Source organism: Oncorhynchus kisutch, linkage group LG13, assembly GCF_002021735.2.
Source record: "Oncorhynchus kisutch isolate 150728-3 linkage group LG13, Okis_V2, whole genome shotgun sequence".
Lineage (NCBI taxonomy): Eukaryota > Metazoa > Chordata > Actinopteri > Salmoniformes > Salmonidae > Oncorhynchus > Oncorhynchus kisutch.
This window is the reverse complement of record NC_034186.2, coordinates 27,512,156-27,537,150: the sequence shown is the minus strand read 5'-3', so window position 1 is coordinate 27,537,150 and position 24,995 is coordinate 27,512,156. Positions and strand designations below refer to the sequence as shown.

At 41.1% G+C, this 24,995-nt stretch overlaps 1 protein-coding gene across 4 annotated transcripts in view; it reads left to right on the top strand.

The window, feature by feature from the left end:
- The first annotated feature begins 1,870 nt into the window (after positions 1-1,870).
- LOC109902681 (dimethylaniline monooxygenase [N-oxide-forming] 5) overlaps positions 1,871-24,995 on the top strand; it is a 30,273-nt gene continuing 7,148 nt past the window's right edge. Inside the window, exons 1-5 of one of the 4 annotated variants that reach the window (XM_020499256.2) lie at positions 1,871-2,200; positions 20,786-20,926; positions 22,656-22,844; positions 22,971-23,136; positions 24,678-24,820. In XM_020499256.2, coding sequence (XP_020354845.1) covers positions 20,795-20,926; positions 22,656-22,844; positions 22,971-23,136; positions 24,678-24,820 — 630 coding nt within the window. In that variant the 5' untranslated portion in view covers positions 1,871-2,200; positions 20,786-20,794. Of the gene's footprint in view, positions 2,201-3,006; positions 3,156-11,933; positions 12,239-18,710; positions 18,855-20,785; positions 20,927-22,655; positions 22,845-22,970; positions 23,137-24,677; positions 24,821-24,995 lie in introns of those variants that run through there. The other 3 variants (XM_020499257.2, XM_031785923.1, XM_020499254.2) reach the window with 3 other exon arrangements.

The window sequence follows — 24,995 nt, the reverse complement described above, 5'->3', positions numbered from 1 at the left end:
TATGTGGCATCGATATGAGTCAAACATTTATTCTAGTGGCAAAATTGACTATAAAGTGTAAATAGGATAATTTTTCTAAGTCAATCATCTAAAATGGAGTTTGGAACATCTGTGTGTGTCAAATGAAGGTTGGGTTTTGATTTGACAATGTCCATTTGCCCACTAACATGGGGTGAACAGCTGCGGTGATTACTCTCTATGGAATAGCATAGACAGTGAGGAAAGACCTACCCAGCAGTTCCGACCAACAACACGTCACACATTTTTTACTTGAGAAATTCTGCACCAAACACCTTAAATGTAAAAGTATGCAACTAAAACATCCTCTACAAAAACATAAATTAATTACAGATTTCTTGAATCATCTTAGATTCATTCTGGGGATTTTGAGGAAGTGAAATAGGCTTCCATGTCTGTAGTGTCTCATGGGGGACAATCATTATTAACCAATGCGGAATCGGCCAGGAAACAACTCCAAGACTGAAATCTTGTTTTCCTAATGAGCAACAGAAAAACGCACATGCCAATCTGCGTGTTCAATGGCTCTTTCATTCCCAAAATCCCCGATTACAGTATCCCTTTCAATAAAGACAAGGCAAGTTCAAATAAAGTCAGACAGGCCGCCTCAGTCAGTTCACCCTATACGTGCCATGCAAGTGGTGTCTGGAGAAGTGGGTATACTGTAATTTTGCTTAACATTTCCCAAACAGCCTGCCCGGCAAAGAAAAGGAGCCCCGTGTGGAAAAATTATACGAGAAACAGTAACATGTACTCTGAATGACCTAAAATGATAAATATCATATTGGTTTTTCACAGTCAGGCCAACCCAAACTGTACTGTGCATGTAGGCTAATAGTAAGTAGGCCTATTGAACTAGATAAGAGTCATAAATTCACAGGTTTCTTTTTTTTCTTCAGGTTTTTGCTCTCAAAGTCACACACTAATAGAACATTCAATTAGTAGAACTATGCTTAAACCACATCAGGAGACCACTTTTAAGGTCTGGGATAAATATATATATATTTATGTAGTTACCCTTTAATTCAAGTGCACAGGCAGCTAGCACTGTTCTTTGGTTACCTCTATTTCTGTGAATCACATACACATGGTTAGCAGATGTTATTGCGAGGGTAGCGAAATGCTTGTACATTTTGTAAGAAATTTTACATTAAAAAACAATATACTGCAAAGTTTCCTAAGGACTAGAAGCGAGGCAGCTAAACAAACTTATATTTAGGGTTCTGATGGGGTAGGACAGTTGGCTTTATAAATGATATAATTCAAGAATCAATGGTTACATTGATACCTACATGTACATATTACCTTGAATAACCTGTGCCCCTGCACATTGACTCTGAACCGGTATCCCCTGTATATAGCCTAGTTACTGTTATTTTATTGTTGCTCTTTAATTATTTGTTATTTTTCTATTATTTCTGTATTTTTTACATCAGTTTATTTTAGTAAACACTTTCTTAATTATTTTTCTTATCTGCATTGTTTAAGGGCTTGTAAGTACACGTTTCACTGTAAGGTCTACTACACCTGTTGTATTCAGCGCATGTGACAAGACAAATAGAATTGTATTCGATTTGATATATATAATTAATTTATAAATCCAAAATTGATGTAGCAACTGCCGATTGTGCCTTTACCATGTTACATTTCAACTTCAATGTGGTAGGGACCTTTACACAAGTAAAGTTACACTCCGCCAATTAATTATATAAACGCCATTAGACTCTGCCTTCAACATTAGATATTGTAATGAAACAGCAGGGAGCAGGTCTTGAACCCTCGACCTTCGAGCCCGAGGTCCGGCGCCGCAAAAGCATGCTCGCGCGGCAGAATCGATTTCCGCGTTTATAACCCCAGGGTCGTTACATTACTCCCTCCTTTCAAAGAGTGCTCCTCGCGCTAGCTTGCGGCTCTACGTCTTACAGGAACGCGCTCACCGGCCAAGCACACGCACTGTCGTGGATGCAAGGTCCGATCACTTCTGACACCAATGTAATGAAACAGCAGGGAGCAGATCTCGAACCCTCGACCTTCGAGCCCGAGGTCCGGCGCGCTATCGACTGTGCGGCAGAATCGATTTCCGCGCTTATAAACCCAGGGTCGTCACACTATTGACGATTTGTGTTGCAACAAGCAAGTTTCCTGAACTTCTATTTGCAGATTTTTTTCGGGATAATACGAGGTAAGACCACGGTTTTATTCGAAGTCATACTTTAATAATAGAACAATGTACATATAACAGTGTCTTATTATGCGTTAAAACGTTAACGATAACTTTGCAAGGAGGTTCTAGCTATTCCAAAGATTTTTTATTATATTAACAAGATAGTCGAGTGACCGCTCTAACAATGGAAATACATGTCCTCAACTGTGAAAGGCAGGCAGGAGGCGAGATCAGGTGGGACCAGCGCTATGAATGCAAGAGTTGACCATCCATGATGTAAAAATGATAGTTTTACCATATTTTGAGGCTTTTACATGTTCTTTGTTTACAGAAATTGGAGTAATAGAAGCTTATATTTAGGGTTTTGATGTGGTAGGACAGTGAGGCATAAGTTATATTCTTCAAGAATCAATGGTTATATTGATACCTACATGTACATATTACCTCGACTAACTTGTGCCCCCGCACATTGACTGTGAACCGGTATCCCCTGTATATAGCCTCGCTACTGTTATTTTATTGTTGCTCTTTAATTATTTGTTATTTTTAGATTATTTCTTTATTTTTTTACATCAGATTATTTTAGTACACACTAACACTTATTTTTCTTAACTGCATTGTTGGTTAAGGGCTCGTAAGTACATGTTTCACTGTAAGGTCTACTACACCTGTTGTACTCAGCGCATGTGACAAATACAATTGTATTCGATTTGATACATTTAATTAATATAATAGTTCCAAAAATGGATGTAGCAACTGCTGACTGTCCCTTTAACCATGTTTCAACTTCAATGTGGTTTGGGACTTCCCAAGAATCCCGGAGAGCAAGGACCTTAACACAAGCAGACACCCCGCCAATGATTATATAAACGCCATTAGACTCTGCCCTCAACATTATACATTTGACGATTTGTGTTTCAACAAGCAAGTTACCTGATCTTTTATTTGCAGATTTTTTTCGGGATAATACGAGGTAAGACCACGGTTTTATTCGAAGTCATACTTTAATAATAGAACAATGTAAATATAACAGTGTCTTATTATGCGTTATAACTTTAACAATAACTTCACAAACAGGTTCTTGGAAAATAAACAGCAAAAACTAGCTATTCCAAAGATTATTTATTATATTGACAAGATAGTCGAGTGACCCCTCTAACAATGGAAATACATGTCCTCAACTATGGAAGGCGGGCAGGAGGCGAGATCAGGTGGGATATTCTAGCCAATGAGAGCGGGCGAATAAGCGTGTGAAGAACAGGCACAAACGACTAAAGCGAAAAACTGGTGGAGATCGTTTTGCATGGCCAGGTGCCTCGGGTAAGCGGAGTTTCGGGTTTTAGACCATTCCATTGGTCCTTAAGTGAATTTCCACCCAACCGATACACCGGGCCTTGCAACACGAACTCCACTCACCAGAAGCGGGCGGGCAAGCAGAGCAAGGCGGGTGGAAAGGACGAGACAGGCAGAGCAGTGGACTGTATGCTAGCAGGATAGTCCATATCTCAAAAAAGTAGATTGTGCTGATTTATTGAACCATAGTTTTAAAAGTCTGGATAGTGCTCAAACGATGACGTCATATCTTAATTGCACTATCTTTATGCATATTTGCCATTCAGCAGGCGAAGGTCCGCCCCCATTATTTTTCAACGTGTGCACACGGAGGAATGTGCAGGGGATTGTGGGAAGTGAACGGCGAGAACCTTGCTAGCGGAGCGATTTTCTTTTGATAATGCAAATTTCAAGTGAAGTGAAGCATGTCAAGAGTAGGCGCATCCTCTGGTCAAAAACTCTAGTGTAATAATTGAGAGGTGTCAACCTAGACAACCCGCCCGCCCAGCTTGCTTTGGTTGGGCCATTATAATTCAAAACAATGCCTTCTAAAATAAGTCACACGTTTTGCATGCTCGCCTTTGGAGTGGGATTTCTGACTTTCTCATCCAATGGGATTTGAGAAGGAAGCGAGGATGAGACATACATTTGACGCTCTTCTCTGAGCATCTGCGCCTGCAATGCTGTCATTTTATTTATTTCACCTTTATTTAACCAGGTAGGCTAGGTGAGAACAAGACTGCGACCTGGCCAAGATAAAGCCAAGCAGTGCGACACAAACAACAACAACAACAGAGTTACACATGGAATAAACAAACATACAGTCAATAATACAATAGAAAAAAAGTTTATTGTCCTGATCTTGCCACAGTACTGTGAACCTCTGCACATTGAAGCATGTGATTGGTCTAGTTATGTAAGGGATCAAGGGGATTGGGTGCATGTTTTAAAGACACGCCCCTCAAGATTAGAGCTGAGCAGAATGGAGTGAGAGAATGTTCTCTGCTGAGTTTAGAAAATGAAAAAGTGTAGCGCTGTTTTATTTATGCTTAGTGGCGACCCATCATTCAGGACAGGTGTTTTGAGCCCCACCTGTTTAGGCAACTCCAAAATGCAGCTGTTTCAGCCTAGCTCAGTGCTTTCTGTGGAGGAGGGGCAGCCAGCAGAAAATACAGAGTGTAGGCTTTGGTAATCTTCTCTATTTGAGCCGTGATTGGCTCAGTGTTCTGTCACCATAGCTTTGATTGGACTGATACATCATACTTTCAATCTTTCAATCTTAGCTAAAATATATATATGTATATTAAAAAAGCTAGACAAGCAGTCATCATCATGAATCACGTCGACAATCTACTGGCAAATCCTTCTCATATAAAGAGAAATTATAGATAAAACCAAGTAGGAAATTGCGAATTCAACAATGAGTGGTTTTGAATGAATCAGTGGCAAACTGCAAACGTTGCAAAGCAATCCCTGTTTTGCTTCCCCTGCCTGCGATTCGGTGGAGAGGGTGTGTGGTCCAAGTCTGGGTTCAAGGATTTAAAACACCTATCTGAAAGGGTCTCTTTTCCAAGCTTATAAGGATAAACATTAACATGCAACACCATGAGACAGAAAAGGTTGAATACATTGGCCTTGCTGTCATTCCAGCATGACTTCTGCCGTGTTCAAAATAACTGGAAACTTGGAACTGGGAAATCTCAGACTTCAGTGAGTTCAAGACAACTGGGAACTCTGGGGGGAAAAAACTAGCTCCGACTAGGAAAATAAGTTTTGAAAAGGTTGAATACTCAGAATTCCAAGTCGGGAACTTGGGCCTCTTTCTAGAGCCCCAACCTGAAGATCACTGATGTCATTCAACCTTGTTTTTTTTTGAGTTCCCAGTTGTCTTGAAAGCATCATACATCCAGAGAAGGCCAGACTTGACGAAGTTTGATGGCAAAATTTGCTCACAAGAAAGACCTCCACTCCATTTTCCTGTTCAAGTGAGCACAGCACAACAAGTCCAAAAATTTATTGTATGCTGCTGCATAAATTATGTAATATGCCAGGGAGATATGTATACTATAGCTAAGAAAGTAATAATAAGTATGTTGTGTAGTAAGCTGTTAATAGCCCATGTGCCTCACCCTAATCATTTGATCCATTTCCCCTCAGAACTTAGCCTTCTGCTTTGACTTGGTGGTGCACATGTAGCCTATAGCCTGAATTAGAGAAATGTCATTATCCAATATTGTAAGAGCTTTCTCTGTCTGCCTATATGCCCCCTTTATTTATCCTTTGGTTCTGACTTGGTGTACAGGGAGAATACTGTAAGAAGATCCCATGTTCTCAATTCTGTCGCTGTACATTTCAAAAGTGCTGAACAAATAGTTATATTGACCACGTCCATCTGATCTCATTCATTTTTGTCTTATTCAAAATTAGGGATAGCCTCTTATCCGCTCATCGTTCCCTTATGCCATAGTTTGTACATCTCACTTGTTATAGGCATATTGTTATATAGGTCTATTTCATTAGTGTCTTCCTGATTTTAGGCAAAGTTGGAAGGATTTCATAGTTTTGCTTACTTTGTGTATTATAATTAGCTTGTGCATTTCTTTATGAGGAGGAGATACTATATAATGTTGTTGGGTCTGTAGCCATGTTTGCCAGTGACAGTCTCTTCAAATTCAAATATTTGTTTTCAACAAAAAGTTCAGTAATAGACCCATATAATTCCAGTTGATATTGCGAGGGTTGTTTTGTTTGCGCAATGCGCTGTCTGTGCGTCGGTATATTGTATATAAAAGTGGATCCTCATGATTGTATTTTCCTTCCTAAAATACTTCAAATGGTAGGCTAACCAAGTCTCTCTCTCTCTATGTCTGTGTGTGTGGTGACTTAAAGAGGAGTCAAGGCCTCATGTTGCTGAATTTATCTGAACTAACAACTGTCTCAATTTCTGTCTGTGTCCATTTTGAAAGTGATGAATGAATAGGCCTACCTCGTCGCAGCTCGTGTTAATGATATAAGAATAAACATGAATTTACTGAACATACATGTAATAATGTTTGTGTATGGTTCAAAAGTCAAAACTCATTATGCTGTTTATTATTGAAGGAGAATGCGGTTCTTATCAACTTTGCGGTTCTTATCGACTTACTCAAATCCACAAGGAGTCCAGAGTAACCACATTTGTTTAAGCAAGTCAGCCATATCAGCAATGGCTTTTAAAAAGGCAGTAAATGAGGCTGAATGAACTATTTCGCTAACATACAAGACTCAGCTGATATCCAGGTGTAGCGGTGGTAAGGATTCACTCCATGGTGCTGAAAGGAAAGCTCTGCTGTTAGGACAGCTTTATGCAGCCCCTAATAGTTTGTGGCACCTTTTGTCACCGTTATAGTGCAATTAATGTATTCTATAGTGTTGTCTTGTGTAGTAGCTTTGCTGGCAACAAAAAAAAAAAAAGTTTGTTTGCCCCACCAAGATTAATATGCTAAACAAAAATATATACTGAACAAAAATATAAACAACATGCAACGATTTCAATGATTTTACTGCGTTAGAGTTCATATAAGGAAATCAGTCAATTGAAATAAATTCATTAGACCCTAAACTATGGATTTCACATGACTGGGCAGGGGTACAGCCATGGGTGGGCCTGGGAGGCATAGGCCCACCCACTTGGCAGCCAGGCCCATCCACTGGGGAACAAGACTTAGCCGATCAGAATTAGTTAAAAGGGCTTTATTACAGACAGAAATACTCTTCTGTTTCATCAGCTGTCCGGGTAACTGGTATCAGATGATTCCGCAGGTGAAGAAGACGGATGTGGATGTCCTGGGCTGGTGTGGTTACATGTGGTCTGTGGTTGTGAGGCTGGTTGGACGTACTACCAAATTCTTAAAAATGACGGAGGCAGCTTATGGTATAGAAATGAACATAACATTTTCCGGCAACAGCTCTAGTGGACATTCCTGCAGTCAGCATGCCAATTGCACGCTTCCTCAGAACTTGAGACATCTGTGGCATTGTGTCCTGTGACAAAACTGCATATTTAGTGGCCTTTTATTGTCCCCAGCACAAGGTGCACCTGCATAATGATCATGCTGTTTAATCAACTTCTTGATATGCCACACCTGTCAGGTGGATGGATTATCTTGGCAAAGGAGAAATGCTCACTAACAGGGATGTAAACAAATGTATGCACAGATTTAGAGAAAAATAAGCTTTTTGTGCATATGGAAAATTTCTGGGATTTTTAATTTCAGCTCATGAAATATGTGATCAACACTTTACATGTTGCGTTTATATTTTTGTTCAGTGTAAAATGTTGTCAACAATTTGGTTGCTGTTACTTCAGTCCCTTTTGCAGAATGCAGCCTTTTGACAGCATGTACTAAAGTTGATATAATCCACTTGCATTAGTCCCCTCATTTGGTGATTGGCATTTAGGCTGTGACAACGAAAAGGCAGCAGACAGACCTACATACAGCACGTTTTAGCAGGGAAATTTGGTAGAGTGACCTGATTGTAACTATGAACATTTTTGTCGAACTGATTGTGAACTGAAAAGTGTAAGTTTGATTCTAGAGGAGGGACAATTAATAGAAAAATAATTAAGGGCAGATTTGTAATTTTGTCTTCAAGAAATTTGATTATCTATTTACTTTATTTAGTCTGAGCAGTAGAACAATTCTCATTCTTAATTGGCTAAAATATAGGGAAATTACTGTTCTTGTCAGCAAGAACACTTATTTTATTATTCCATTTCTTCCCAATATTGCCAGTGTAATCACATATTTGAAATCTAATATGCCTACTTGTGTCTTTGAAAATTAATTATATGAAGCCATGAATTATTGCAGCCATTCATGGCCAGTTTTGAATATGTCATACAAATAAGCTTTGGATATTAAATGGTCCGGGAATCAAATATAATCGTTTACATTTCGTTAACACTCCTGGCACATGTCACATACAACATTCCACCCGAGAACAGGGATAAGTCCCTGCTTCCAACCTTCCCACTGTTTCTAGCATTTGCCTGTCTCCCTATCTCATTTGTCTGAATAAACTGTCAAACCACCTAAAAAAATATATTTAAAAAAATATTAGCATTCTTTAAATTTCATCCCCCCCCAAATCTCAAAGTAACAAAGTCATTGAATTGGGTGTTAATTTAATGCTCAAAAAACCCTGAGTACACCTGGCCTCTGTTTTAATAATAATAATACTTTTTTAAATTTCCACCATGTTCATACGCCTAGGCCATGTTAAAATACGTAGAATTGCAGGAAATTAGCTTTAAAACAGTCACATTTTCCATTTAGGGGTTGTACCAGCGGGCAATGAAATTCACATTGCAAATCTCAATCCAAGCTTTCTTCAAAAAGTTGGCAGCCATGCATCTGTTAGTGGATTTATCAAAGGCCTTTTGGGAAATAGGATGCAACCAGCAAAGTTACATCTATATGCAGATGATACAGTTATACACTGCTCAAAAAAATAAAGGGAACACTAAAATAACACATCCTAGATCTGAATGAATGAAATATTCTCATTAAATACTTTTTTCTTTACATAATTGAATGTGCTGACAACAAAATCACACAAATTATCAATGGAAATCAAATTTATCAACCCATGGATGTCTGGATTTAGAGTTACACTCAAAATTAAAGTGGAAAACCACACTACAGGCTGATCCAACTTTGATGTAATGTCCTTAAAACAAGTAAAAATGAGGCTCAGTAGTGTGTGTGGCCTCCACCTGCCTGTATGACCTCCCTACAACGCCTGGGCATGCTCCTGATGAGGTGGCGGATGGTCTCCTGAGGGATCTCCTCCCAGACCTGGACTAAAGCATCCGCCAACTCCTGGACAGTCTGTTGGTGGATGGAGCGAGACATGATGTTCCAGATGTGCTCAATTGGATTCAGGTCTGGGGAACGGGCGGGCCAGTCCATAGCATCAATGCCTTCCTCTTGCAGGAACTGCTGACACACTCCAGCCACATGAGGTCTAGCATTGTCTTGCATTAGGAGGAACCCAGGGCCAACCGCACCAGCATATGGTCTCACAAGGGGTCTGAGGACCTCATCTCGGTACACATGTGCATTTGTGGCCTGCTGGAGGTCATTTTGCAGGGCTCTGTCAGTGCCCCTCCCGCTCCTTCTTGCACAAAGGCGGAGGTAGCGGTCCTGCTGCTGGGCTGTTGCCCTCCTACAGCCTCCTCCACGTCTCCTGATGTACTGGCCTGTCTCCTGGTAGCACCTCCATGCTCTGGACACTACACTGACAGACACGGCAAACCTTATTGCCACAGCTCGCATTGATGTCCCATCCTGGATGAGCTGCACTACCTGAGCCACTTGTGTGGGTTGTAGACTCCGTCTCATGCTACCACTAGATTGAAAGCACCGCCAGCATTCAAAAGTGACCAAAACATCAGCCAGGAAGCATAGGAACTGAGAAGTGGTCTGTAGTCACCACCTGCAGAACCACTCCTTTATTGGGGGTGTCTTGCTAATTGCCTATAATTTCCACCTGTTGTCTATTCCATTTGCACAACAGCATGTGACATTTATTGTCAATCAGTGTTGCTTCCTAAGTGGACAGTTTGATTTCACAGAAGTGTGATTGACTTGGAGTTACATTGTGTTGTTTAAGTGGTCCCTTTATTTTTTTGAGCAGTGTATATTCATGTGCTCCTTCTCTGGTTCAGGCTGTTGAAGAGCTCCAGACTGCTTTTCAGTCACAGCCGGCCTACCTTTATGGTCTCAAACTGGTCTTGAATCTACAAAAAACTAAATTCCTGACCAGAGCTAGAACTCTGCCAGAGAATGTTAGCAGTGTCACATCTGGTGGCTTATCCATTGAAAAAAAGTGTCATCCTACAAATACCTAGGTATTTGGTTGGATGACAAGTTGTCCTTTAACGTTCATGTCGATAATCTTGTTACAAAGCTTAAATTGAAATTGGATTTGTATTTTTGTAACAAGGCTTGCTTCCTGCTTATGGCTAGAAAGAAGCTTGTTCAGGCCACTTTTCTCTCTGTAATTGATTATGGTGACTTGTTGTATATGCATGCAACCTCCTCCGTCTTACAGAGACTGGACTCTGTTTATCATGCATCCTTTCACTTTGTTACAAATGCCAAGTCACTCACCCACCATTGCACATTGTGCCAAATGGTAGTTTGGACCTCACTTTATATGTGCAGAAAAGATACAAATGTATGTGTTCATCTACAAAGCCCATTTGGGTAAACTCCCTCTTTACCTCTGTAGTCTGGTCTCCTTCACCACCAGCAGTTACCATACCCTGTCTGCTAGCTGGTTGCTACTTAAAGTCCCCAGGACATTCACAGTATTAGGCAAGACTGCCTTCTCTTCTTGTGCCCCAGACACATGGAATAATCTACAATCCATGCTTCATCTAGATATGTTAGTGCCACTGATTGAATTTAAAATATTGATGGGAGACTGTTACAGAGGAGTGTAAATGCTTTTTTAAAGGCTGGATCATGTTATTGTATTGTTATGTTTTAATTATGTAATGTATTGATTGTTGCTGCCTTCTTGGCCAGGTCTCCCTTGAAAGAGACTCTGGGTCTCAGTGGGCTTTTCCTGGTTAAATAAAGGTTACGTTTCAAATTGGCATTTGGATTGGAACCGGTACTATGGTCAGATCACATGAAAATAGCCATGCACACACCAGTGGTGGGTTAGTATAAAATATAATTTCCCCCCCAAAAATGTGCATCATAGCTCAGTATTTGTATTATATATAGTCTTTTTTGCTCATCTTTATCAAGGGTGCCAATAATTTGGTCTGTCAAATTGCACCCTGTAATTCACTGTTGCCAATGGAGTACGAAGTTACGACTTCAAATGTGCTCTACCACTTGATACTTTTATAAAAGTATCCATTCTTTAGTGCTTACTGTGTACCTGTGCTTGTCCTGATTGATATAGTGTTGTCAGTTGACATTGGAATCCCTCATTTTTGAATCTGCTGTGCAATGACAGGCTGCTCCTTCTTTGTTAACAAACAAAAAATATATACTTTTATAAAAAATGACATTTCAGCACCCTAAGAAAAGCTCAGAGTTACATAGGCATTCAATGATTGACATTTTTACAAGAAGGGCAATTCTACGATAACCGAATGATGCTGATGCCATGTTCACATCGTGATATAATTCTTTACCTCATCTTCAAGGAGTCTTGCCCCGCTACTGAACGGACAAGTGTAGTGTTTGTAACACAGAGCCAGTCTCTTGTCAGAGATTGCATTTATTTTGAGAGATTGCATTTATTTTGGGAGATTGCAAATTTTAATTCGAGACAGGATTGTGTTATGTGTTAATAACATTTAGACTACGTTACCCAGCAGGCTAGGCGGATGGTTAAAGAACGCCTTGCATGGCTAAACATGGAGTTTTCTAGCTGAAGTATATGTTCATTAAAAGTAGTTAAACCTACACCCCAGTTTGTCATTATATAAGGAACAAAAATAACATGGTGTCAGATTGGTAGTCACCATGATGAGACAGAGAAAAGAAAGGAGTAACTCTGCAAATTTCCGCGACGAAAATGAAACATTCTACCACAAGTCAAGTGACGTGAGTAGTCGAAGATGCTAGTGTGCAAGAGTGAGGACAATGAGCCGCAGCAGCGAGAGCGAGGTTGCATTGGAATCTTGACGAGCATGTTGATGAGCAACATACTGAAGTAAGAGAAATTGACACTGTTCCTATTCTCTGTCATGGATAGGCTTAGTCCTCCTACCCCTACCCCTATGCAGTTAACAGGCAATTTAGCTGACAATTGGAAACGTTTCAAGCAGAGATCCAATATCTACCTAGCAGCCAGTGGTGCAGGGTAGATGATGACAAATTGAAAGCGTCCATTTTTCTGCATGTTATTGGAGAGGATGCATTGGACATTTACAATAGCTTTCAGCAAGACGAGGCAAACTTGACATTAACTGTGCTAATGGCTAAATTTGAGGAGTACTTTGTACCAAGCCAGAACGTCACGTTTGAGAGAAGTTTTTCCTCTCATGATCAGAAACGGAGTCAGTTTTGACCAGTATTTGGCTGAGCTGAACACACTGAGCAAAACATGTGAAGACTCACTAGTGAAAGACAGGATAGTCTGTGGCATACTTGATAATGGACTCAAGGAGAGATTGCTGCGTGAGCAAGATATAACTTTTGATAAAGCAGTGAATGTGTCGAGCAGCTGAAACCACCAGAGCACAAGCTAAAGAGCTGTAGAGGGATGAGACGTCTGTACATGCAATAAAAAGAGAGGAGCAATACACAACGCCTTACAAAACAAAAACAAGCAAAAGAGAGAAATCGAAACACTACATGTGGAAAATGTGGATTTACACACAAGCCAAAAAAATGCCCTGCATATGGCAAATCATGTAACAACTATTAACCTCTTGAAGCTAGGGGGCAGTTTTTTATGTTTGGAAAAATAAACGTTCCCAAAGTAAACAGCCTATTTCTCAGGACCAGATGCAAAATATTGTCTGTGAGTATAACAGGACTGATATTGCAGGCGAAACCCTGAGGAAAATCCAATCAGGAAGTGCCTCTTATTTTGAAACCCTTCTCTTCCTATGCATGCCTATCCTCCATTTAAAGGGATATCAACCAGATTCCTTTTTCTCTGGCTTCCCTAAGGTGTCAGTCTTTAGACATAGTTTCAGGCTTTTATTTTGAAAAATTTGTGTGAAAGATCACATTGCGTAAGTGGATAGGTGGGGGCTCAGAGTGAGTTTTTGCTCTACAGAGCTGTTATTGAAAAACCTACACACTCGGTTGATATATTATCAAATATATATATTTAAACTACCTGAGGAATGATTATAAAAAACGTTTGACATGTTTCCGTGGACATTATGAAGACTATTTGGAATTTCCGTCTGCGTTGACCGCTCTTTCCTGTGGATTTCTGAACATAACGCGACAAACAAACGGAGGTATTTTGGATATAAAAATCATTTTTACGGAACAAAAGGAACATTTGTTGTGTAACTGGGAGTCTCGTGAGTGAAAACATCCAAAGATCAAAGGTAAACAGTTCATTTGATTGCTTTTCTGATTTGTGACCAAGCTTCCTGATGCTAAGTGTACATAATGCTATGCTATCGATAAACTTACACAAACGCTTGGATTGCTTTTGCTGTAAAGCATAATTTCAAAATCTGAGACGACATGTGGATTAACAAAAGGCTAAGCTGTGTTTTGCAATATTGCACTTGTGATTTCATGAATATTAATATTTTTTAGTAATATTATTTGACTGTTGCGCTATGCTATTCAGCGGTTGCTGACGAAAATGATCCCGCAACGGATGGGTAGCGTCAAGAAGTTAAGGGTTGCGTCAATCGAATCTGGTATCAGGATAAATATGACACAGTCACAGATTGTATACTATGTACTTTTTATTAGCTAAGCAATAAGTGGTAAATGCAATTTTCGTATATATGGGTTCGCTGTAACACCACGCAGGGTAGAACAGAGAACTGACTTGTTCCTGACAAAGTTATTATAATATACTCTGACAGAAGTAGTTCCTGCTTCCGAGCCGGCCTGTCACAGAGTAGAGACTGGGCATGGTTTAAACTCACCCAGCCTATCGTTGATTGTTGGCGCACGAACTGGTCCCAGCCCCCTAGGTGCTTCAGCGGACAGGCGTTGTTATGTAGAATATCTGTGTGCTCATACTCTCGATACAGTTATCACACACCTGGCTCCTGTTATCTAACAAAATACCATTTGTTCTCTACACTACGTTCTGTGTGTCTACGTTCTGTATGTGTCCCCCGCAACTCATTGCACAGTCCCTGTTTTTATGTTATTCTGTATTTTTCAATCACGTGAAAGGCCCATGGCCCTGAAACTAAACAATGTCTCAAGTCAGCTATGTTGCATAACACATACACCCACACAAGCCAACAGCAGATAATATTCAATCACATATGATATGGTAACAGGCTATAGTGCATAACACAGAACCTCACATAACTGTGGGAAAAATAATATTTTCTCAAAATGCTGCAAAGCTGAGGCTACAACGAATAAAGGTTCACACAGTCAAGGAGATGGAATAATTCTTTGTTGATTCTGTGGAAATATGCAATGCAGTAAATGCTGAATGGATTGTGCCATTGAAGGTGAATGAAACTATAATACCATTCAAGCTTGATACTGGAGCACAGTTAAACCTGTTATCGCTGGATGACTACAAAACACTGAAGGTGAAGAACAAAATACACCCAGTGAAAATGAAGGTTACTGGTTATACTGGGGAGAACGTACCAGTCAAAGATAGCTGCATAGTAACTTTACAGCACAAAGGAAAACAGTTCAGAGCACAGCTGCTGATTGTGGAAAAGAGTGTACAACCTATTCTAGGAATCAATGCATGTGAAAATCTCAATTTCTTGAAAAGAGTGTATGTAGTGACATCACAGACTGAAAATTACCAAGAATCAATACTGGCTGAGTATGAGGATGTGTTTGAGGGTCTTGGATGTTTACCAGGAGAACACAAAATATGTACTGGTGACAAAATTACTCCAGTTGTGCGTGCATGCATGCATGCAGCAAAGTTCCATTTGCACTGAAGAAAAAGCTCAGAGTAATTCTGACGCATGGAAAAGATGGACGTCATCACAAAAATGGATGAACTGGGTAAGCTCACTGTTTATTGTGGTGAAAAAGAACGGCGATCTCAGGATATGTCTAGACCCGAGAGATCTCAACAAAGCAATCAAGAGAGAGCATTTTAAGTTGCCAACCAGAGAAGGGATAATGTCGCAGTTTGCTGGAGCAAAGTGGTTCAGTAAGCTTGATGCCTCATCAGGATTCTGGCAAATGAAGCTAGATGATGCAAGCTCAAGGCTATGCACATTCAACACAGGGCAGGTACAGATTCCTTTGTCTACCATATGAGATTCTCTCAGTGCCAGAGGTCTACCACAAGACAATCCACATGATCTTCGAGCACATTCCAGGAATGGAGACTATGATGGATGACATCATCGTCTGGGGGTCCACAAAAGAAGAACACGACGCGAGAGTGAGACAAGTGCTGGACCTGACACGGAAAGTCAACCTAAAACTAAACAAGGACAAATGCGAGTTTGGTGTAAAAACACTTACCTTCGTGGGAGACGTACTTTCAGAGGACGGAGTCAAACCAGACCCGAGGAAAACATCAGCCATCAACAACATGGAGTGCCCGAAGAACAAGGACAATGTGAGACGCTTCATGGGCATGATCACCTACCTTGCAAAGTTCATACCTCAACTGTCAGCTCAGTCCGCTCCACTCAGATGTCTTCTGGAACAGAAAAGGGAATGGGAATGGTCCCATGAACAGGAAAACTGTTTCAAAAACCACAGAAAAATCACAGAAGAGCCAGTGCTCAGGTTCTATGATCCAGAGAAAAGCACAAGGATTTCTGCCGACGCGTCACAGTTTGGCCTGGGAGCAGTTCTTCTGCAACAGCATGACGACACATGGCAACACATGGCAACCTGTCGCATATGCGTCCAGAGCCTTGACAGGCGCAGAGACGAGGTATGCACAAATAGAGAAAGAACTACTGGCAAGCACATACGCTTGCGAAAGGTTTCACCAATACGTCTACGGACGAGACTTCGAAGTAGAAACCGACCACAAACCATTGGTGTCAATCATGTCTAAGCCACTGAATGACTGTCAAATGAGAATCAGGAGAATGTTGATCAGACTGCAAAAGTATGATGTGAAGATGATCTATTCCCCGGGAAAGTTTGTTCGCGGCTGACACTCTTTCTCGAGCAGTCGACAAGGAGAGCTTCGACACACAGAAAAATACTGAGATTCAGGCCTACGTCGACATGATTGTAGCATCACTTCCCCTGTCTTCTGAGAGAATGGAGCAGATCAAAAGAGAGACCGCAGCTGACCAAACAAACAATGACAGAGTAGAAAGAAACAACACTGATAGGATGGCCCGCACAGAAAAACAACTGTCCAAGGGGAATACCGGATTACTGGATGTGCAGAGCAGAGCTCACCGTTGTGGATGACAGTGTTCAAAGGCAACAAGATTGTCATTCCCATGACACTACGCAAAGAAATGCGACAGAAAATACACGAGGGCCACTTGGGTGAGAAAAAATGCAAACAACGAGCACAAGAAGTAATGTACTGGCCAAGAATGAACCAGGAAATCAGCCAGACCACTGCTTCATGTGAACTGTGTTTGACCTACAGGCCAAAGCAGCAAGCAGAGCCGCTAATGCCTCATCCAGTACCCAACAGACCCTACTACAAAATTTTCAAAGGTCTGATGAAAAAGGCACACGATGGAAAGGAGGATTTCCCAAAAAAAAAATCTGATCTACTGCAGCGCACCGCTGCAGAACGGACTTTCACCTGCACAAATGTTGATGGGACGTCGTGTCAGAACCAACCTACCCATCCATGAGGACTTGCTAACACCCAGAGGTGCTCACAAAGTCAAACTCGCAAAGAAAAAACAGAAAGACAAACAAACAGCAACACAAAAGTGCAAGACACTTACCTGAACTGAAACCTGGAGATCATGTACGACTCCGAGACGTCACTACAGGAACCTGGATGCAGCAAGGGTGTGTGCAGAGAGAAGTTTCACCGCGATCCTATGAGATCCAAACGGAGCATGGATCACAACTGAGACGAAGTGGATCTAAGGATCGAAGGCGTGGATTTAAGGAGTGGATCTAAGGCTTCAGCCATTCAGTCAAGGGACTGAGGATTATCAAGAGGATACTGCTGAAGCGTCAAATGCCTTTGGAAATGGACAATTCAGTCAGAACACCCTGACTGACAATGAACGCTGTCAAACTGTTTCAGGAAGCACTTCAGCAGAACGACCAAAAAGGACTGTCAGAGCCCCTGAAAGGCTTATTGAGAACTGCTAAAAAAATACAAAAAAGGGGCACCTGGACTGAATGTTTTGTTAACTTGAAAAGAAATAGAGCCACAATACAGTATTGTTGGACAGACTATATTTAAAAAATATTATATTTTTCAAGAAAAACCATTTGGGGAAAGAAAGGTGTTATTGAAAATTGCATGTTATGCAGGTTGAGTAAACAAATTTGATGTGACATGTGTAGTTACATAGAAAAGTAGTTTTCTTTTAAAGGAAAGAAGATATGTTGTTATGTGTTAACATTTAGACTACATTTACCCAACAGACTAAACAGATGGGTTATAGAACGCCTTGCTTGGCTAAACATGGAGTTTTCTAGCTGAAGTATATGTTCATTAAAAGTAGTTAAACCTACGCCCCAGTTTGTCATTATATAAGGAACAAACATAACAAGGATAAATATATTGTTTAGTTACTTTTTCCTCAAGTTGTTTCTCTAACTTTATTGCAAGCAAAGATTATGGATATACTGACAAGATACTTGTCTCTCCGACATTAATAAAAGGGAGTCGTCGTCGTCCACAAAGCGGCAGGGCGGGCTGTCTAGCTCCCCCTATCCTTTCTTTGGATTGGAGAATAAGTCTCATTATGTTGACATCAACCGTCTGTATTCAATGAAGAGAGATTCTATGCTACAAGCCTCATACCATGGACATGCATAGCCATCTTGAGACAACTATAAAGTGTTTTTTCTCAGTTTCCAGGATGTCACATGGCCTACTTATATCAGTACACTTGTAACAACCTAAGCATTATGAATCTTCTATTCGATCAAATAAACCTCACGTAGCAAATAAGCCATTCATTGTTTTGTTGACCAAGTTCGACATCCTCTTATTGATCTCTACACAAAAGCTCCTTGCTTGGTGGGCTAAACAATGAACAAACGCACTGCAGATTAACTATAGTTAGCAAGCTAAATCTAGGCTAGGTTGAAGATACCATTGTAGCTAGCGACCTCATCCTAACAGTTATTATTAAAAACAGACATCATTACCATCACAATAAAATTACACGGGCAACAGTCTCATAATATAATTGGCTTAACAGCCAATGTGTATTATTTAACATTACTATTAAAATAGTACTCGCATATAGGAATTGTTTACAAATGGTTAGCTATCCCATAAAGCCATCACCGAAAAACACGTTTTCATCTTCTCTGTTTTGGTAACTTCCTGTTCTTCGATGGACTCTGGCTGGACTGAAGACAAGGCAAAGTTTGAAAAATGTCAAGGTATGCGGTGTCCGTCTCGCAACGGAGCCTTGAACCACAAGGGGGAGTTGCGTTTTCACTCCGTTGTGGACGTCACCATTGAAATGCATGACTTTTGGCAGAACGTAACCAAGTGCTTAAAGGTAATGAGGCTTGAGAATGTATGTTAATCAAAAAACACTTTGAAATGTACCGTGCATTTAGAAAGAATTCAGACCCCTCCCTTTTCCCACATTTTGTAACAGACTTATTTTTAACTGGATTAAATAATTTTTTCCCCTCAATCTGCACATAATACCCCATAATGACAAAGCGAAAACAGGTTTTTAGAATTTTTAGCAAATGTATTAAAAATAAAAAAAACATACCTTATTTATATAAGTATTCAGACCCTTTGCTATGAAACTGATCATCCTTGATGAGATGTTTCTACAAATTGATTGGAGGCCACCTGTAGTAATTTCAATTGATTGGACATGATTTGAAAGGGCACACATCTGTCTATATAAAAGGTCCCACAGTTGACAATACATGTCAGAGCAAAAACCAAGCCATGAAGTCGAAGGAATTGTCCGTAGAGCTCAGAGACAGGATTCTGTCAAGGCACAGATCTGGGGAAGGATACCAAAAGATTTCTGCAGCATTGAAGGTCCCCAAGAACACAGTGGCCCCCATCATTCTTAAATGGAAGAAGTTTTGAACCACCAAGACTCTTCCTAGGGCTGGCCACCCGGCCAAACTGAGAAATCGGGGGAGAAGGGCCTTGGTCAGGGAGGTGACCAAGAACATGATGGTCACTCTGACAGAGCTCCAGAGTTCCTCTATGGAGATGGGAGAACCTCTGCAGCACTCCACCAATCAGGCCTTTATGGTAGCGTGGCCAGATGGAAGCCAGTCCTCAGTAAAAGACACATGACAGCCTGCTTGGAGTTTGCCAAAAGACACCTAAAGGACTTTCAGACCATGAGAAACAAGATTCTCTGGTCTGATGAAACCAAGATTGAACTCTTTGGCCTGAATGCCAAGCGTCACATCAGGAGGAAACAAGGCACCTTTCATCACCTGGCCAATACCATCCCTACAGTGAAGCAAGTTAGTGGCAACATCATACTTTTGGGGATTTTTTTTTTGTGTCAGGGACTGGGAGACAGACCTGAAACTAGCTGTGCAGCGACGCTCCCCATCCAACCTGACCGTGCTTCTACAAAGTACTGAGTAAAAGGTCTGAATACTTATGTATGAAATGACGTGGAAACAATATTGATTCAAGCAGTGTGTGCCCAGTTGGAAACCATACAACTTTATGCACAAGGACTACTTTGATCAATTTTCACAGAACATTTTACTTTAAGAACAGTGCAGATACAACATTTGGTAAAAGAATGACAGCAAACTGTAATTTTGTTACCAAGCTTGGCATCTGCACTGTTCTTCAAGTAAATGTGTACATAGTTACAAGTAGTCCTTGTGCATAGAGTTGTATGGTTTGTTTAACTTTTAAATCATTGGTTTTGTTTGTTGAAGTGAAAAGTCTCAGCATCATTCTGATTCCGTGGAATTGCCCAGTGTCGACTGATAGCGACTCCATGTAGTTGGTGGTAGACTCCGCCTACACAAATCGCAGCTCAACTCAGTATAGATGTATATATGGACCAGAGGAGGCTGGTGGAATGAGCTATAGGCGGATGGGCTCATTTTAATGGCTGGAATGTCAAAATGTGGTTTCCATATGTTTGATACCGTTCCATTGATTCCATTCTAGCCATTACAATGAGCCCGTCCTCCTATAGCTCCTGCCAGCAGCCTCTTTTGATATGGACGGAGTTGAGATCCTCAGCAATGGCTACAGTAGCCTGGGCTGCATGACGGGTAAACAAGCAGCTCTCCAGCGGCCACACCCACCCCACTGATTGGAGAGTTTGGATAGATTTAGATCTTGTCTGTATATAGTATCTACTTCCATTTATCTCCTCTCTACTTCTGTCCTTCCTGTGGAGACGGACAGCATGTATTTTTTTGTAGGCTACTAACCCTAATGTTTTGCGTTATACTGTGTCTTTCCCTGCCTCTGCAGACAGACGGTATGTCACGGCGCGTGTGTGTGATTGGAGGGGGAAGTTCAGGTCTGACCAGCATCAAGAGCTGTCTGGACGAGGGTCTGGAGCCCACCTGCTTCGAGAGCAGTGATGACATTGGGGGGCTGTGGAGGTTCAAGGTAAGACTGACTGCTGCATCTCAGTGTTAATTTCGTCAACATTGACTGACGAAAAATATTTGTAATCCTATTTTCCCTGACGAAAACTAATGATGACAATGAGACTGGATGCCATGAATAAAACGATGGCTGTATAACACATTAGTTTTCATTTTAGTTAACGGAAAAAAATTGTGACGATGAGAATTAAGTGTGACTAATGGACATTCAATATGACATCTGTTTTGTCCAGCCTTTGTAGAATATTTAATGTAATCCTCTCATTGGCAGAATGAATGTCTTTCAGTTGTGTGGTCTGTAAGTTGATCTGCCCTGACTCACACACAGCTCCTGGGCGGTCACTTCAGTCACTCGGCAATCTTTTGAACTGATGCGCAGTGAGGACAAGACACTTAAATTGTAACTAACCTAAACTAGAAACAATAATGTTTACTCTCTCTTACTTTCATGTAGGCTATCTTAGCTTTAATCACATCAGAAGCTCTATTTTCCCATATGCGCTGTTATTCGTCTGTTGCCGCTATCACGGTCCGCAAATGCGAGTGCAGTTGTTTTTTCATGCTATTTGCTGAATATTAGGATTATAGTCAGTGCTCTCAATTAACATTTTTAATTGGTAGCATTGCTGCTACTAACTTCAAAAAGAAAGGAGCACCAGACAAAATGTACTGCAAATGACTGTCCTATCATTCCTAATTGTTATCAGTTGTTACCTTGATGTTGTAGAACACATCACTAGAGTGGGAAAGACATTACAATATAAAAACACTTTAAATCATTTTATTCAAAAGTACATCTGCAAATATATTTGCATAGGTGACTAGTTTTGGACAAAGTAATATACAAAAACAAACATTGACAAACATTGACATTGATTCAAAAGTGCAACAGCAAAGAAATGTATATAGATGATTAAAAATCTTTATTGTATTTAAAAGTGCAACTGCAAACTGAACTGTTATCCATAACTGCGTTCAGCTAACAGAATAATAATAATACAAAACTATGTAGCTAATAATATTTATGTTGTTACAAAGCAACATGCTGACTATGAGCTGATACTTGGATAATGAAATAAATGTTTAGTCGCCTCTCACAATAACAAATCAATTTCTTTGATCGAGAATCTAGCTATTAAATCAACTTGCTTTTAGGGTTAAGGCTTAGGGTAGATACATCCCAAGGATCCCGGGTAATACTAACCCTCTTCCCGGATAGTGTTCTCGATGGTGCCAATAATATTTGAGCAGGACACCTCGTTTCCATATGTCGGGAAGATTTGTAATCCATTATTTTCTGGGAGAGTAACATGGGTCTGAATTTGGTAAAGGCCATCTCCTCTTTGGCAATGCAGTAAGCAGTGTTAAATTCAATCTCTAACTCAGTTAGTGATGTTGCGCTCTCCCCTGCCCCGATGCACTTGTCCCTGAACTTGATGTGCTTTTGACTTAAGTTATATTTTAGCAATGACTCGTGTTTTTGGTTGCTGGACTCCGTAGCAAAATAAGTCTTCCCTGCTACTATTAAAAGGTATTTTAGTCATAAAGGCTAACACTAAAACAATATCTAAAATAGCTGCCAAAATGAACACTGCTCTAGATACAGTGGCCTCATCTTCTCTCCATCTCCATAGGCTAAAGTGGTTTCATCTCCTTGTCTGAATCGCTCATAAAAAGTGTGGGAAAATCATTTTCTGACCTTTTACACCTATTCTTCTCTCCATCCTTAGGAGAACCCGGAGGCTGACAGGGCCAGTATCTACCACTCTGTCATCATCAACACCTCCAAGGAGATGATGTGTTTCTCTGACTTTCCCATCCCAGCCCACTTCCCCAACTACATGCACAACTCCCTCATCATGGACTACTTCCGCATGTACGCCGAACACTTCCAACTCACCAAGCACATACGCTTCCAGGTAGGAGCTCAGTTCCTGGTCACAGTAATCATTTATACAGTTTCAAGGTTGTACTCAGGGAGGTGAGGCATTTAGAACATTGCATATGTTACACAACACTGATACGTGTGTGTGTGTGTGAGATAGATCAGAGTCCTCCAGGTGAAGCCAAGACCCGACTTCTCTCGTTCGGGCCAGTGGGATGTGGAGACAGAGAACAAGAAGGGAGAGAAGGAGAAACATATCTTTGATGCTGTGATGATCTGCATAGGACACCACTGTCACCCCAACCTGCCTCTACACGATTTCCCAGGTAGCCTACAACACAGTGACCTCAGATACTGGGCCAATCTCAAATGACACCCACCCAAAGGTATGTCATTTTAGATGCAGCACCCCTAAGGAATAGGGTTTTATTTTAGACGCAGCACCCCTAAGGAATAGGGTTTTATTTTAGACGCAGCACCCCTAAGGAATAGGGTTTTATTTTAGACGCAGCACCCCTAAGGAATAGGGTTTTATTTTAGACGCAGCACCCCTAAGGAATAGGGTTTTATTTTAGACGCAGCACCCCTAAGGAATAGGGTTTTATTTTAGACGCAGCACCCCTAAGGAATAGGGTTTTATTTTAGACGCAGCACCCCTAAGGAATAGGGTTTTATTTTAGATGCAGCACCCCTAAGGAATAGGGTTTTATTTTAGACGTTGGTACAATACAGAGTGACCTTGAACTGTGTCCTGTAGATACAATACATGACCAAAAGTATTTATGAACATCTCATTCCAAAATCATGGCCATTAATATAGAGTTGGCCCCCCCTTTGCTGCTATTCCAGCCTCCACTCTTCAGGGAAGACTTTCCACTAGATGTTGGAACATTGCTGCAGGGATATGCTTCTATTCAGCCACAACAGCATTAGTGAGGTAGGTCGGGCACTGATGTTGGGCGATTAGGCCTGGCTCGGAGTCGGCGTTCCAATTCATCTCAAAGATGTTTGATGGGGTTGAGGTCAGGGCTCTGTGCAGGCCAGTCAAGTTCTTCCACACCGATCTTGACAAACCATTTCTGTATGGACTTTGCTTTTTGCACAGGGCATTGTCATGCGGAAACAGGAAAGGGCCTTCCCCAAACTGTTGCCACAAAGTTGTAAGCACAGAATTGTCTAGAACGTCATTGTATACTGAAGCATTAAGATGTCCCTTCACTAGAACTAAGGGACCTAACCTGGACCATGAAAAACAGCCCCAGACCATTATTCCTCCTCCACCAAACTTTACAGTTGGCACGATGCATTGGGGCAGGCAGCGTTCTCTTGGCATCTGCCAAACCCGTATTCGTCCGTTGGACTGCCAGATGGTGAAGTGTTATTCATCACTCCAGAGAACGCGTTTCCACTGCTCCAGAGTCCGATGGCGGCGAGCTTTACACAACTCCAGCAGACGCTTGACATTGCGTATCGTGATCTTACGCTTGTGTGCAGCTGCTTGGCCATAGAAAATAATTTCATGAAGTTCCCGACGAACAGTTCTTATGCTGGCACTGCTTCCAGAGGCAGCTTCGAACTCGCTAGTGAGTTTTGCAACTAAGATCAGACGATTTTTACGCGCTTCAGCACTTGGCTGTTCCATTCTGTGAGCTTGTATGGCCTAACACTTCAGCTGAGCCGTTGTTGCTCCTAGACGTTTATTCTTCACAATAACAGCACTTACAGTTGACCGGCGCAGCTCAACCAGGGCAGAAATTTGACTGACTTGTCTCATTTCAGCCACCGTCTTATATCTCTTACTGTGCTCTTACTACCCCTAGTAGTACTGTGCGGGGTAGTCAGTCAGTGACACAAACCTGTTTTCCAGGTATCGACAAATTCAAGGGCCAGTACTTCCACAGTCGGGACTATAAGACGGCAGAAGAGTGGCGGGGGAAGAGGGTGGTGGTGATCGGCATCGGCAACTCTGGAGGAGATATTGCTGTGGAACTCAGCAGGGTCACCAAACAGGTACAGTAGAACAGCGGGGAGTTAGAATCCTAACAGGTACAACGACCAAGCAAAAACAAACAGGGCATTTTGTAACAACTAGTTCATATTCATATCAAACGTCTTCCTAGAAATTATCAAAACCATTTGAACACACTCACAAAATGTAGCCCAATTTGCTGTGTGTAGTGAAGTG